Here is a 16154-nt window from a genome sequence, read left to right on the forward strand (position 1 = left end):
CTTCTCTTTTTCTACCTAGTCGTCCTCAACTTCATCGTCCCCACCCAACCATACTAGCTTTCTGAGCCTCACCAACCATTTCTCCATCTAATATCGGGTTATCCCTCATTTTCAAATGCACCATTGACCCTATCCCCACTTTCTTTTTCTCTAACACTTCCTCGACTGCCTTTTCGCCCTACGTCGAGCGTTTTCTTATTCTCGATCGTGTTGCTAACCTTATTCCTCCTTCGTCTCTCTCGTCATCACCAAATCATCAGCCCTTATTGTAAAAGAAAAAGAAAAAATGGAACAAATATATCTTTTGTTTATTAAAAAATTTTAAAAAAAAGAAATAGAATTCTTATGTTCAATATTTTTTAAAAAAAATTTGCCAACAATGCCAAAAGTAGCCTCAGTTTCTGCTAAGTGCTCTGCTTCTAACTTTGAGAGTCACACAATATTTCACAATCACTTTTCAATGCCCTGCTAGGCATGAGGTGTCAAACAAAAAGATTTTGAAGTCCTTGCAAGGCAGGCTCTCGGCAAGATTGGAGTTTCTACTGGGCAAAAGACCTGAATTGCAGCCGATTGAAAGACAATGTGGAATCAAATTTGGGCCACATATCCCGATAGTCCACCCGGCCAAACTTTGGGCTGGACCTTGATCCTAAACTTTATTTATTTTTAACCAGACTTTGAATCGAGTCTATATAAAATTTAATATTTTTTTGCGCCAAACTCCGGCTGACGATTAGTTTTAACAAAATAATGAGGCAAGAACCTGCCCAGATTCCTCGCTGCAAGGCTACCTTCGCTGGAAGCAATTAATTCCATGGTTAGAAAGCCGCCTCTCAAGGGCTCGCTCTGTACAGTCTTCCCAATCTAAGCTTCCAGCCACAAGATTTCACGAAATGGACGGTTGAGATTGGATGCTTAGATTTAGGTAAGAATTCATAAATTCCACGGTGTAACGGATTTGATGCGACGGTCGAGTAGTCCAACGGTCATTTTATTTTCAAATTTGAACCGCCTTAGCTCCAAGCGAAGAGAAAGAACGGAGAAAAGAAACTCTCACCCCCCTTCACCACCTCTCCGTTCCAAGATTTCAGAGATCTCTGAAAAGTTTTAAGCTAAGAATATCCGATGGAAGAGCACCAGCAGAGCCCTTTCCGCCCCTACTCGGAAACCCTAACCCCAGATTCCGGTTTCTTGAGCCCGTCTTTCTGGATGAAAGATTCAGAGAAGGTGTCTTCTCCCGTAGTTGAAGCTGATCCGGCGATGCGCGTCTCCGACGAGGATTCCTTTGATTCGATGATCTTGGTTTCTGGGTCGAGGCTAGTACGGTCCGGGCTCAAGGAGATGGATTGCCGAGGTTAGTTTCTTGTTCCTCTTTCTTTTGCTTTGCTTTTTAATTGGATTAAATATTATGAAAGCACTCTCAGATCTTGAAGTGTTCGTAGATGCTTCCTTGCAGATTGTTTATTTCTCGTTCATCTATTAATGGGTTTTTACGGATTTCTTTCTTTCTTTCTTTCTTTTTTGATAGCTGAAATTATGGTTGGATTTATATTTTTCCAAGCTGTATAAAGGCTTACATTTTTAAAAAAAATAGTGTTCTTTTTGGATTAAATTGGGTTTTTGGTTGCTACATTTCATCTGATCTGGAGATGAATGTTTTGTCTTTAGAATCGCTAAGTTTCAGATCTGGAATTTTGGATCCAGGGCTTCGATATTTCTCTTTTCTTGGAATTTTTTAGGTCTAACCGTTGAAATTGTCTGACTAGTACATCTTCAGCTCTTGTCTACTCTCATCAATAATTCTTTTGCTATTTTGCATTAATTAAATCGAATCAAGCCCTTGATCTTCAATAAATACTATTTATTAGAGCTGGTGTTCGAGATACAAGACCCCATTTTTGTTTCTCTTTGGATTTTGCGTTCATTCATCATCCAAAGTGGTTTGAATCCAATTAAATTGAGTCTCTCATCAAGATTTGGTTGTGTGTGTTTGTTTCAGAAATGCAAAGTTTGATTCCTTGTTTGCAATCCTACTTTTATTAGTATTCTTCATCTGAACATTTGGATTTTGAGCTTGTATTCTCTTTTTGTCTCAAGATAGATGCTGGTTGTAACGCTTCTGGTAAAAATTTTTTGTTGAGGCAGATGATTTTGTCATGTTTGTGAATGCTGGTGGCTCTGCAATACAAGGACAAGATTCCCGTATAAATTTCGAGGGTGACTCTTATTTTCAAGGAGGAGACATTATAGAAACCAATGAGGCAATGGTTGAAGGTGGTGATTACCCATTGGTGTATCAGTCTGCACGCTATGGAAATTTCTGCTACAAGTTTGAAGGTCTTGCACCTGGAGAATACTTTGTAGATCTGCACTTTGCAGAAATAGTTAACACAAATGGGCCTAAAGGAATTAGGGTGTTCGATGTTTCTGTGCAAGAAGAGAAGGCAGGGAGACAAACTTCTTGTTAATTGATCTTTTTTTTTTCTTTGGGATTTACATAACCATATGTGTAGATTTCTGAAACACTCCTTTCTATGTGAGCATTGCAGATACTGTCTGAACTTGATATATATGCTGTCGTTGGAGCTAATAAGCCTTTGCAGCTAGTTGATATCAGAGTCCCTGTGCTGGAAAATGGAGTTATAGTTATAAGATTCGAAGGAATTAGTGGGACTCCGACTGTTTGTGGGATTTGTATTAGAAAAGCACCAAAATTGTCAGGTAGAATTGTGCTGATTTCATCTAATTGCATGAGTACTTTGTGATTAGACTGGATATAATTTGAGTTGCTTTGAAACCTTGTGCAGCACCTTTGGTGAAACCTGAGCATCTGATTTGTAACAAATGTGCTTCTAAGATCGAAGTTTCTCCGACTCAGGTCAGTGTTTAAAGTTTAGAGAATAATTTTGAAACTTCGCATCTAGTATAGGTTGCCGCATGGATTTATTTTGCTTCATTTTCCATGCTGCAGACCAGAGCTCGAAGTAAATTTATTGCCAAGTACGATAAGAAAATACAAGAGCTGACTAGTCAATGCAAATTAAAATCTGATGAGTGCTATGAAGCTTGGATGTCTCTAACAGCTACAAATGAACAGCTGGAAAGGCTTAAAATGGAGCTTGACAATAAGTTCTTCCAGACTGAAACTCTGGGTAAGCAACTTGATCTGACCAGAAGTGCATTCTTTTAAGTCTGGTTCCAACTTGGTCTTTATATACTAATTTTTATGCTTATAGAACAAGCTGTTCAAAAACAAACGGACAAATTGAAAGATGTTTCTGAAAGGTACGAACATGATAACAAGTCATGGGTTGCTGCTATCTCTAATTTGGAAGAAAAAATTAAGGTAATGTTGCACTATATCTTGTAAACATGCCTGTAGCTTGGACGATCAAATATGGTTTTAAATTATAGAGGGAATTTGGCCATCGATAAACCTTTATTCATCAATTTTTTTTGATCTTTCAGGCAATGAAACAAGTGCAATCCCAACTTTCTCATGATGCACATGAATGTGCCAACTCAACTCCTGACTTGAATAAGATGATCATTGCTGTTCAGACCTTAGGTATGTTCAAATTCAGAACCTGCAATAAGGGACTTAAAATCCTTACCATGAACACTTAATAGCTTTATGCTTGCAGTTGCACAGTGTGAAGATCTTAAAATAAAGTACAGCGAAGAGATAGCCAAGAGAAAGAAATTATATAATCAAGTTCAAGAGGCAAAAGGTATGCTCTCTATCTATCTATCTATCTATCTCTATCTCTAAATGTGTACTCTGAGCACTTGACTACAGAAGTTTAAGCCGAGCTTTATTGCATTACTATTCTAGGGAACATCAGGGTGTTCTGTAGGTGTCGTCCTTTAACAAAGGAGGAGGTTTCATCTGGTTGCACAACCATAGTGGACTTTGATGCAGCAAAGGAGGGTGATATTGGGATCATGACTGGCGGATCTACCAAAAAGACATTTAAATTTGACAGGGTTTATGCACCAAAGAATGGTCAAGGTAACTGTTTTTCAATTAATACAAAATCTTAATAGTGCATATTGGCCTCCTCACAACCATCTGTCTGGAGGTGAACATTTATGAAAGGATGACCAAGGTACGCTACATTATTAATTGATTTTGCAATCCTAACAAACCTAAAGCAAGGATGATCTCATACTCTGAATTGATTAGGTTGAAAGATATACTGGTATATAGAATCCATTCTCAAATGATCTTTAAACACAGAATTTGAGCACCAAAAGATGGTCAAAGTAACTTTTTTCAATGAACACCAATTCTTATGGTGCACTTCAGGGTCATTGTAATCTTTGGATCATAAGTACACACCAAAGAATGGCCAAGGTAGAGTATTGCTTGATTTATAAAATGGTGCTTAATAAATTGGCAATCCTGGACAACCAAAGATAAAATTTAACGCATATTATGAATTAATTATGCTGAAAAAATCACTATTTAAGTTAGAGATTCCAAAAAATGTTTGAAAAGCACTTTCTAACCAGAGGCTACTGTCCGTTATAACACAGCATGTGTTGCTTTTAGAGTAAAGCATCTATATTTGTAATCAAATGTAGTAGATGTTCCTCCTGCATTAATAAAGCCCATCTATTATCCTAATGTTATCTTGTAGATGCTTTAATTATATACACTCATACTCAGATGAAAAAATGACTAGATTTTTCCAATAATCCCTTTAGAGTACCACTGTATTGATTTGCAGTCACATGCACAAGGACTGATAACAGAGAATTTCATCATCCCACAAGCTCTGTAGTATCCTATTATCTGATCAATTTAAAGATCACTTATTTAGTACAAACTATCTAAAATATCTATTCTTTCTGTGCTTGTATCAGAACAATTGGATCTTATACCATTAGGCTCTATTCACATTACATTCAATTAATTCCTTCTTATCATCATTCATGAGCAGCTGATGTGTATGCGGATGCGTCACCATTGGTTACATCAGTCTTGGATGGCTACAATGTGTGCATATTTGCATATGGGCAAACTGGAACAGGAAAGACGTTTACAATGGAGGGTACCGAGCAGAACAGAGGAGTGAATTACAGAACTTTGGAGGAGTTATTTAAAATTGCTGCAGAGAGGAAGGAGGCAATTACCTACAAAATATCTGTCAGTGTTCTTGAGGTGTACAATGAGCAGATTAGAGACTTGCTGGCAACATCCCCATCAACAAAGAAGTACAATCCAGTCCTTGTAATTTTCTTTTTGTTCAAGAAGAAAATATTTCTTTCTTGTATTGATGTAAAGAGTTTTGCTTGGTTACTCCTTCTATCAGGCTGGAGGTTAGACAGGCAGCTAAAGGATTTCATCATGTGCCAGGAATAGTGGAGGCCAAAGTAGAGAACATAAAGGAAGTTTGGGATGTACTGAAAGCTGGAAGTAATGCCAGAGCTGTTGGATCGAACAATGTAAATGAGCATAGTAGTCGATCCCACTGGTACGTGGCCTGGCATTTTTTTGTTATTGTTTGGATGCATGTAGATGATCATATATTTATACAATCTCATCCTTCATGTCTTCAGCATGCTTTGTGTAATGGTAAGAGCAAAAAATCTTATGAATGGGGAGTCCACAAAAGGCAAGCTTTGGCTCATAGATTTGGCAGGAAGTGAGAGGCTTGCAAAAACAGATGTGCAGGGCGAGAGGCTTAAGGAAGCTCAGAACATTAATAGATCACTTTCAGCCCTTGGAGATGTCATGTCTGCTCTTGCAACCAAAAGCAGCCACATCCCATACAGGTTTGAAACTCTACTGCATGGCAATATGTAGAAGGGAATTTTGCAAGAAAATACACTTTGTTCATTTTCTGCAAAAATTGTCTCCTTGGCAGAAATGGTCCATTTTGGACTTTAACGAACCATTACAATCCCCTGCCCACTGAATATTTTTAAGAATATTTTTACATGCGTGCACTACGTTTATTCATTTGATGGTAGTGGCATGATGTCCAGCAAAGGTTAAACCTGACTTCTGTGAAATCCCATGTAGATAATTTTGTTATTTTGCTTTCAGATATAACAGAATTTATATTTCTTTCAGGAATTCCAAGCTGACACATTTGCTGCAAGATTCATTAGGTATGCTGCTAATTCTTATAAACATGCAGTTTATTTTCAGATTTCTGTCCTTGTTATTAAATGCTATTGCAGTCATTTGTTTTTCCATTGGATTCTTTACCTAGCTCATTTCCCTTTTTCTGCAATGCAGGAGGTGACTCGAAAGCTTTAATGTTTGTGCAGATCAGCCCCACAGATATTGACTTGGGCGAAACTCTGAGTTCATTGAACTTTGCAAGTCGAGTCAGAAATATAGAGTTGGGTCCTGCAAGGAAGCAGGTTGACACAGGCGAGCTTCAAAAGATGAAACAGATGGTGAGTGTGGAGGAAACTTATTAGCTGGCTTAAGAGATTTTTTTAAATATACGATGCATTGATTTTCCTAGCTGAATAAATTTTATTTTGTTGCTTCTATAATTTATTGCGAAGCTTGATAAAGTAAGACAAGAATCCAGAAGTAAGGATGAGTCCTTGCGGAAGCTAGAAGAGAATTGCCAAAACATAGAGAATAAAATGAGAGGAAAAGAACAGCTCTGCAGAAATTTGCAGGAAAAGGTATTCCATATTGTTTATGAAAATCACTTAATTATTTATTCACTGCTCTTAGTAAATCTGCAATTTCTGTATCCTATTTTCTTGAAGAACAAAGAACTTGAAGGCCAACTTGAGTCAAAGGTGGAGTTACAAAGCTTAACAGAAAAACAACATTGGCAGCTTGCAGAAAAATTGAAGGCGAAGGAAGAAGCATGGATGTCCCTTCAGCAAAAGGTATAGCTTAAGCACATAAGGTCATCATGTATTTCCAACTAGAAAATGCGATTTCAATAAACAAATTCGAATATATTATTTTTTATTTCAGGTAAAAGAGTTGGAATGCAAATTGAAAGATCAACAATACTCCGAGTCGATGATTCTTCAACAAAAGGTTCCAAGACAAATAATACTGCTCTGTGTTTTACCTCTGAAGGAAAATAGCAGTAATGATTAGCTCAAGTGCTCTTTTGTTAAATGTTTCAAACAGGTTAAAGAGCTGGAATGCAAGCTCAAAGAACAACTATATTCTGAATCAGCAGCCGTACAAAAGGTACTAGTCAACCAGCCTATGGTCCATCTTTTCTGATACCAAAATCGCCGTGGCTGATATTTTTAACATGTTATGCAGTTTAAGGAACTAGAGTACAAGCTAAAGGAGAGGCTGCAATCAGAGATGATACTTGAACAAAAGGTACTTAGGGGTTTGCAATGGGAAGTGATCTATTATTTTTGATAGAAGTGAGAGTAGTATAAGAATAGAAGTGGTGGCAACTGATTTGTTCACTTCAATTCACAGGTCAAGGATCTTGAAAACAAGCTAAGAGAAGAGAGAGATCAGTCAAACTCCAAGTCACTGTTGAATTCTGCTGATGCTTTAAGAATTGCAACACCAACTGAAGGGAAAACATTTTCAAGGGATGAGTCCACGAGTGAAATGGACCCTCAGATTCTAAGGAGCTCAAACTCTATTAACAAGCCAAGTCAGGGTTCTATTTCGCTACGAGGGGCCGAGTCTCTTCATCAGATGAAACGGAGAAGAGAACTCAGAAATACAATGGTTGGGGAACTTGAGAACAACAATGCAGTGGCAGCAACCTTAGTAGAGAAAAGGATACGACCAAGTGAATTGGGTAAGTTTAGGAAAATAGATCCAGCAAAGGCATTTGGAAGGCTTACTAGGACATCGAAGGTGGCCGCTACTCAAAAGGTGTTACCACATAGCATAAATAACAAGGAGCAGCAGGCCGGTGTAATCAAGGAGAAAGCCAAGATAAAAGTTTGGACCAGATAGTTTATGGAGGACTTAGATAATATGTATACCTGCTCTTCCAGGGCACTTCACTAATTGGTGAAGTTTAAATTTGAGATTTAAATTGTTTGGACTTGTATATTGGATGTATCACTACAAAAGTACTGAGAAAAGTTTCTTTTTTCTTTTTAACCTGTCAATGCTAAAAGTTTGGTATAATATAATTTTGAGATGCATTTTGACAATGACGACTGCATTGCAAAAGGAAATATCCGCAAAACTCTAACGTCTGCTTCTAATTGCGGTTCTCAGCAACCTTACCAATTCATATGCTTTCGGAATGACTTTAAGCTCTTAGGTACAGCAGTTAAATAAAAGAATGCAACGGCCTTAAGTTGTGTTAGTGGAAGTTATATAAAAGAACGCATCTGTCTTTAAATATCGGTTAGGTGGTCTTTAAAATTCAGAGGTTTTGATAGTATTGTCATTTGTAAATATGTTTCTATCATGGTGAACTTCATGAGTTGCAAGATATAGCAGACTGTTAACTAGAGCAATTAACACAGATATCTATATGCTACTAATTGCTGCGAGAGAATTCATATTCTTATTCATTCAGAAAAGAGAAAAAAGATATTCTATGCCTGATGATTTGCAGATTTACACTGTTATTTTGATATTGTTCTTAGCCTTGTTGCTGATGGTATTGTAGGTAATAAATATATTATATTATGCCGTACCATACTACACAGTACCAGACATACTAGTTCGGTACTAGTATCGGTACATGTGGCATACCGATTCTCGGTACGCCAAAAAAATTCTACATCATACCGTACCAATACTATACTAGTGTGGCACTAGTACAGAGTCCGCTACTGATATGGCGAACCTAGAATATATACATATTCAGTTTTTCATCAACTTAAATATTTTAATTTTTATGTGCTTCATATGGGTGCATATATCAGCCCTGCAATTTTCAGATCTATGCTTTATTTTTTTGCTTCTTCCAACTCCGCAAAACATATTGTTGGTAGTCACATCTTTCATATATAATTGTCATTAGCATCGTTACTCAGCTCAACTTTATACTGTTATCTAAATTTTTTGGGAGTTTTATTTTTATATTTAAGCTTTCTGACTAAAATGTAGTCTTCATTTTTTGAAGTCATAAAATGGTGCAGTTAAAATCTATTGCGGATTGCTGTGGCCCTGTTGCTTCCTTCCACAAGCACAAACCAAAATGTTGTTTTCAGGTTCCAACAGATCTCCCGACAAACAATCTTTAGGAAGGATCCCATTTTAGCTAGATTGAAGATATACGACGGAGGATAGACATTGTAAACCTGCAGAGCCTTATCCTTATGGAGCTATTCCATGTTTTAGATAAATTAGCCAGAGGTTAAGTTGTCGAATAGCCATGACTGTAATAGTGCTTCCTTGTTCAGCCGTCCGATACCCAAATAAAAGGGTCTAAACAATAGCATTACTCTTTGCATTTTTCTTTTAGATTTATTTTATGAGGTTTTTCTGAAGTTTTGAGATTTAAGCTTTTAAGATGGTTAGCAAGCATTATGGTTTTGTGTGAATCACCTCCAAGAAATACTAAGAGCCAATAAGAAACATCTTATGGGATTTATCTTTTCTTTTTTGACAAATTTGTATAGATAAGAAAGCTGAGTTACATAAGACAAAAGAGAAGAATAACCCAACAAAATTCTAATTCCAGGGTTACCGTATTATATTTCTACAAAACAAGTTACTAAATTAGATAATAAACAATAAAGCCATTATAGGAGTTTAGAAAATTGTGCTTGCAAAGGAAAAACAAATATAAAAGGATTTTGGCACATATATATATATATATATATATATATAGCTTATTGGGTATTTTACCTTCAAAAATAGTTATTTGAATATACACCCTTGAATTATTTTCTTTTTGTAACAATACCCTTTCCATTATATTTTTTTCTCGTAGTCTTAATAAATAATTATTTTAAATGAAAAAGAAACTGCTGCCTTTTGCAATAATATCCCTGAAAAAAATTTAACATTCAATTTTACAATTTAAAGAGCACTTGCATAATTTTTTTTTGGTGGTACTAATACAAGAGGGCAATAAGATTATTGTGTATTTAAAACAATTATTTATTAACATCATCAACCAAAAATCTAACAGAAGGAGTGTCCTTACAGCAAAAAGGGAAGGTTCAAGGGGTATAAGTACAAATTCTAATTTTTCAAGAGTAAATATGCAATAAGCTATATGTGCAAGGGTGCATATACAAAAAGCTCAATATACAATATAATGCAGCAGTTCAAGGTTGTAAATATTCAAAGTCATCTAAAGTAGATTAGATGATTTGATGGCTTCATAATTCACGCATCCTATTAGTATATCAACAAAAGATTGAAAACTTTATATACATAAGAAGAGAAAAAAGAATTTATCTAGTTTGGCAAAATCAAATGATCATACAATGTGAATCCAACGAAAACATAGCTTAATTTACTATGGGTCTTCTTTATCTTGAATTTTTATCTCATTTTCTCTTCATGACATAGGTCTTCTGCTCATAAAATACCTATTTTGCATATATACTCTTTTTTTTAATATATGTACCCGTACAATTTAATGCTATTAAAAATTAAATAATTTAAATTTAAAATAACTAAAATACTCTTATAGGTAGATGCACAAAAAAAAAATAAGAATACATATGCAAATAGCAACTTTGCAAAGGTATTCGTACAATTACGCATGTTTAGGAGGGTGTACACTTAAAAAAATCTAATAAAAATAATCAAAATCTAATAGAGATAATTTAGTTGTTCTTAATAAAAAAGATGCAAAAATAAAATTAATATTATCATATCACATGATCTCATATTAATATCAACTCTTATAGAATGAATCATGTTGCTTTTATGAAATTCTCGCCTCAAAAACAAATAACAACTCAACATTTACAAATCACTTAAAAATATTTTACTAATCTAAACATCTATATTTAATTTAAATTTGATATACTTTTAATCTTTAACAAATAATAAAAAATATGCTAAAATAATAATAATTATATTAAAATCAAATAGAGAATAGAATTACTAAAATGATCATTTAATATTCTAGCTCGACTGAGTTATGATTTTAAAAAAAAATTGACAATATGGCTCAATCTTTTTTTGAGTTATCAATCTAACAGAATCATAAAAAACTTAGCAAGTTCCAACAGAGTTTTAATTTTTTTAATTAATTTTTTTAAAATATATATCTTTCTAAATATGAAAAATTGCATGAATACTCTTATAAATTTGCTAGTTATTTGTATACCTTTATTTTTTTTTGCATATCTATCTATAAGGATATTTCAGTTATTTTATTTTAAACCGTCTATTTTTAACAAGATTAGATGGTACGAATATGTGTGCAATATATATATATAATAATTTTACAAAAATATTTATCTATAAGGATAATTTCTTTATATATATAATAATTTTTGAAAAATACATGTAAAGTTAACTATATTACAAATACATATGCATGTATCTATTCATGCAAATAATATATATTAATTAATTGCATTATAGTTGCTATTCAATGGTGCCCATAAAATTTAAAAAAAAAAATAGTACAAAAGAAACGAGAAAAACACATGATTCTTCTAAATAAATTTTTTAATATAATGAGCCGCATAAAATGTTATTCATTCAGCAAGTATGAAACTAGCATCACTTGATTTCTCAAGTTATATACTTATAGCGCTCCAAAAGATAAGGTTTCCGCACCGAACGAAGTCAATCCTTACCCACCCATGCGGAAACGGCCGGATCACGGGTTCACACCGTGACAAACCTCCCCTAAATTAGCCGTCCAAACACCATACACGAGGTAGGACCCACCTAATAAAACACACGTAATCAGATTATACGGTATCCGCTAAAACAAGCCAACCATGCGAAACATCTGACCACGCGGGATCCATCTGTAGGAAACGTCACCAAACCGAGGCTCCTCCGACGACGCTTCGCTACCTTCCAAATACCCCGCCGCCCTCCATTCCATCCATGACACGCGTCCAATTCCTCCACGTTCGCACCGAAACCGTGTGCCGTGCGCACGCCTTCGTCCCCTGTTTCCGGTGGGAACGTAGCCGGAAAAAGGAAATCAGTGGGTATTTCCTAATAATTTATCGTCTTTTCTCGGAGCCCCCGGTTTTGCCTTCCCAAAACCGTCTCCCTTCCTCTAATAAATTATGGTCCCTCTACCTCTCTCGAACCCTAGCTTCACTGAGGGGGGAAAAAAGAAACTAAAGAGAAGATGTGCCGCTCGACCACTGAGCTCGCCGATCTCTTCCCCAATCCGAAGGAGCGCGGCCGCCTCAAGATCCGGGCCTTCTACCTCCGCCTTTCCCTCGCCGCCGCCTCCGTGGGCCACCGCAAGGCGCTGCCTCAAACGCTGACGCTGGTCTACATTCCGAGGATCAATGAGGATTTGATCGAGGTCAATGATGCCAGGATCCGGGCGGACGCGACGGCGATCGTGGCGCTGCACCGGGTGCGGTCCGGGAAGCCGGCAGAAGAGGTGGCGTACGCGAGCAATGACCGGGTGCGGGCCGGGGAGGGGCTGCGGTTCGAGGCGTATGTCGGCGCGGAAAAGGCTCTGAAAGGGGTGTTCCGGCGGGTCGGCGGCGTCGGGTGTTGGAGAATGGAGTGCCGGTGGGCGGCGGAGGCGGAGATGGGGGTGGCGGCGGCGGAGGTGTGGGTGGCCGGGGAAAATGGGGTGTTAATGAGGGAGAAGGTGGAGATGAGGTCGCCGATGGCGGGGCAGAGGAGGAGTAGGGGGCGGAGGGGGTTCTGTTCGAAGCTGGAGGACATACCGGAGGAAATGGACGGCTGCGATTGCTTTGATTGTGAAGAAGTGGAGGGGTGGGAGGTGGTGCAATCGGACGGTGCGGAGTCTGGGGAGGGGGAGGAAATGAAGGGTGGGGATGGGTTAGAGATGGAAGGGGTGAGGTGGGCGGTGGATTTGGGGATTTGGGTTGTGTGTTTAGGGGTGGGGTTGTTGGTCTCCACGGCTTCTCGGAAAGCTGGGAGGAGGAAAAGCTTAATCAGGAGCCCTTTTTCCTTTTAAAGATTTTTATTCAGATGAGTCGCAAAGCGTCTTTTTAGAAAAGTTTTTTTAACAATTTTGTACGCTAACTATCTTGATGATGATGTCTGTTTATGCACGTACATGTTTCTGTCCAATTTTCATTTTTCTTCTCCAGTCAGCAGCCAAAATAGTTTGTACTCCTCCAAGAACAGCCGCAAGAATGTTAAAAAAGGAAGAATTTTTCTTGAAAATAATAAAATTTCGTCTTGATTCAATCTTATAAAAAGTTGGCCCAAAACCTGTGATCTCTTCCCTTCACTTGATCCTACTGGTCAGTGCATTTTGACTTAAATGACATATAATTTGTTCCCAACTTTTTCGTTAAGAAAAAAAATTTCGTCTGAACTCCATCGTTCCTTTCGTGCTAAATTAGATCAGCAACTACACATGCAGCACAGCGCCTAAAACCAACGTGTATTTGTGTAAGCTATCAGTCTGGTTTCCAATCCGAGTGTATGATGGTTGCCGTGTCCAACCTATTATATGAACTATTTCCTGCGATAGTCCCCATTTTTGTCTCCAACTTAGCTCGTGATGGTGTCATGACATCTTTAGACAAGAATCTTGTAGCAAACTTGCATGGACTCTAGCCTAGTCAAATTCAGTTCGACTACTTGGTACTGTTTAGTTTTCACCTGTAGGTTTAACATATAGCAAATGGGCTATTAAGTTAAAAGAGTGTGCATTTCTGACAAGCCCCTACTTTTCTACTGTTTTGCGAGTCAGTAAGGTGGAGTAGGCTTAGATCTGCGTTTCCCCTCATTCTGGCCTGACCTCGATCGCTTGCTTAAACACATCAGGCCCGAGCCCAGCTAATTCCTGTGCGCCCAAATTATAAGCAGAAGCCTGGTTTCGTATTTCTAAAAAGGAAACTCTTTTCCATTTCTGGTGAGGCTTGCTATACGAAAGCCCAATTAATCTTCCATGGTCTCCCAACTAACTAAAGTCGTAGAATGTCCAAATCCAACTCCCATAGCATCATGTTCGAGCATTTGCTTTTCTCTGGAAGCCAATACCAGAAAAAAAAGCAAACAGGATGATTTCGCTGCAAGTTCTCCATGCCTGCAATATGAGATGATAGTAGTATTAACATTCACTACGTATTGACCAAAGTAAATATTATGTTTAAACAATATTTTATGTGGGAAAGGGCGTATGGGATCTAATGTTCCCACAACATGTCACTGCCCCAGTTTTCCTAGATAGTACTTGTTGCCGCTGGAAATCGGCCCGACCTAGGCACCAAGCTAGCTGAGCTAGTGGAGTGTTCGAACGATTAGTTGCTCAAACCATAAAAGGTTAGCTAAAGATCATGATGTATCTTCGAGATGGCAATGTGGTGGCTGCTGTGCTTGGATAGTTGGTCGCTCCTAAAGTAGTGTTGGGAGGAGGAGACTATACTCTGATCTTCATTTCGACATCGGATTCAACTTGAATAGCAAAGACAAGAAACTCTTTTTAGCGGAGAATGTCCAGTAGATACCCTTCAATCCCCAAGTCAAAACGGATTCTTAGGGAACAACGGAGATGTTATGAAAGTGCAGAATGACAACACAAGGATGCAAGAGAGCTCGAGAACGCTTACATAAAGGATCTTTTGGGAAAAGTTTATATAGACGAGGGTCGGTGCTCGTTGTCGTAGAGTTTGGAAGTGCAGATCAGTCATTTTTGGTAATCGATCGCACGTTCCAAAGATCGTGCATGAGTATTTCGCCCGCACATCACGCTCCACATATCTCACTCATTCATCATGCGGTTATAAAAATCGTTTATGATCGTGGCTGCGGTGTCGTCAATTGGAGAAAGAGTTTACAATTTAAAGAACTCATCATACACTTCTGGGATCGACCATATGGTTGGTTTTAACTGGTTACTTGGAGGCTTCGTGGTGAGTTTTGATTAGCTGGCTTGCTATGTTGCCTGTAGCCAATTTCGAGGCTATTAGTACTTGTTGATGTAAAAGATATCAAATTAAATAGCATGTATATAGTAGCCCTTGTAGCTTGAGAAATTTCACAAGCCAACTCACATGTTCACCTAACCTGCCGAAATGATGTGGCCATTGGACACGACCATCTTAATCTTTAAAAGAAAAATCAAACAAAAATGTCCCACATGGGCGCAAGAACGGGCATGAACAAAAAACGACATGTTGTAGGGTAACAATGTCGTGCCATCACCACCCTTTTGGTTTTGGGCTCATGGGTTGTACAGTCCCACATCAGATCCGACTTTAAATAGCAAAGGCAAGAAACTCTTTTTACTGAAGAATGTCCAGTGGAGACCCTTCAATTCCCAAGTCAAACGAATTCTCAAGGAATAGTGCAGATGTTGTAAGAGTGGTAGAATGGCAATACAAGGACGTAAGAGGGTTTGAGAGCACTTACCTAAAGGATTCTTTAGGAAAGGTTTATATAGATGAGTGTCAGTGCTCGTTGCTGGAGAGTTTGGGAGCACGAATCAGTCATTTTTGGTAATTGATTGCACATTCCGAAGATAATGTGCGAGTATTTTGCTCGCGCATCATGATCCGCACATCTCATTCATTTGTTATGTAGTTATGAAAACTGTTTACGATCGTGGCTGAGGTGTCGCAAGTTGGAGGAAGAGTTTAAAATTCAAAGAACTCATTGCACGCTTTTGGGATCGGCCATATGGCTGGTTTTAACAGGTTGCCCGGAGGTGTAGTAAATTCCAAGGCTATCAGTACTTGTTAATGTAAAAGATACCAAATCAAATAGCATGCACATAGTAGCCCTTGTAGCTTGAGAAATTTCTCAAGCCAACTAACATAATCGCCAAACCTGCCGAAATGATGTAACCATTGGGCATGACCATCTCAATCTTTAAAAGAAAAATCAAACAAAAATATCCAATGTGGTTGCAAGAATAAGCTTGAACAAACATCGGCATGTTGCCGGGCTAACAATGCCGTGCCACCACTATCCTTTTGGTTTTGGGCTCACGGATTGTATGGCTCCACATCAAATCCGACCTGAAAATAGCAAAGGCAAGAAACTCCTTTTGCCAGAGAATGTCCAACGGAGACCTTTCAATGCCCAAGTCAAATAGATTCTCATGGCTCAAGAGCACTTACCTAAAAGATCC

The 16154-nt window shown here is 37.9% G+C and overlaps 2 protein-coding genes across 2 annotated transcripts; both read left to right on the top strand.

The window, feature by feature from the left end:
* Nucleotides 1-985: 985 nt before the first annotated feature.
* On the top strand, nt 986-8106 carry LOC103717370 (kinesin-like protein KIN-14E). Its single transcript, XM_039121569.1, has 20 exons — nt 986-1354; nt 2146-2444; nt 2550-2721; nt 2808-2878; nt 2972-3152; nt 3237-3346; nt 3469-3568; nt 3645-3731; nt 3836-4012; nt 4947-5220; nt 5319-5480; nt 5566-5781; nt 6083-6120; nt 6251-6414; nt 6529-6654; nt 6742-6867; nt 6959-7024; nt 7121-7183; nt 7262-7324; nt 7430-8106. Exons 1-20 carry the CDS (start codon nt 1126-1128, stop codon nt 7922-7924), a joined length of 3219 nt encoding a protein of 1072 aa, XP_038977497.1. The 5' UTR covers nt 986-1125; the 3' UTR covers nt 7925-8106.
* A 3383-nt stretch (nt 8107-11489) lies between these two features.
* Nucleotides 11490-13272, top strand: LOC103717368. Its single transcript, XM_008805722.4, has one exon. It carries the CDS (start codon nt 12213-12215, stop codon nt 13023-13025), a length of 813 nt encoding a protein of 270 aa, XP_008803944.2. The 5' UTR covers nt 11490-12212; the 3' UTR covers nt 13026-13272.
* The last annotated feature ends 2882 nt before the right edge of the window (nt 13273-16154 follow it).

The sequence above is a fragment of the Phoenix dactylifera genome, chromosome 2 (assembly GCF_009389715.1).
Source record: "Phoenix dactylifera cultivar Barhee BC4 chromosome 2, palm_55x_up_171113_PBpolish2nd_filt_p, whole genome shotgun sequence".
NCBI lineage: Eukaryota > Viridiplantae > Streptophyta > Magnoliopsida > Arecales > Arecaceae > Phoenix > Phoenix dactylifera.

Excerpts from the sequence above, each read along its gene's own strand:
- LOC103717368 (XM_008805722.4), top strand. The coding sequence starts at position 12,213 with ATGTGCCGCTCGACCACTGAGCTCGCCGATCTCTTCCCCAATCCGAAG.
- LOC103717370 (XM_039121569.1), top strand. The coding sequence starts at position 1,126 with ATGGAAGAGCACCAGCAGAGCCCTTTCCGCCCCTACTCGGAAACCCTA. Across the intron at positions 3,732-3,835 it reads TCAAGTTCAAGAGGCAAAAG|GGAACATCAGGGTGTTCTGT; the intron begins GTATGCTCTCTA and ends TTACTATTCTAG. Across the intron at positions 5,221-5,318 it reads ACATCCCCATCAACAAAGAA|GCTGGAGGTTAGACAGGCAG; the intron begins GTACAATCCAGT and ends TCCTTCTATCAG.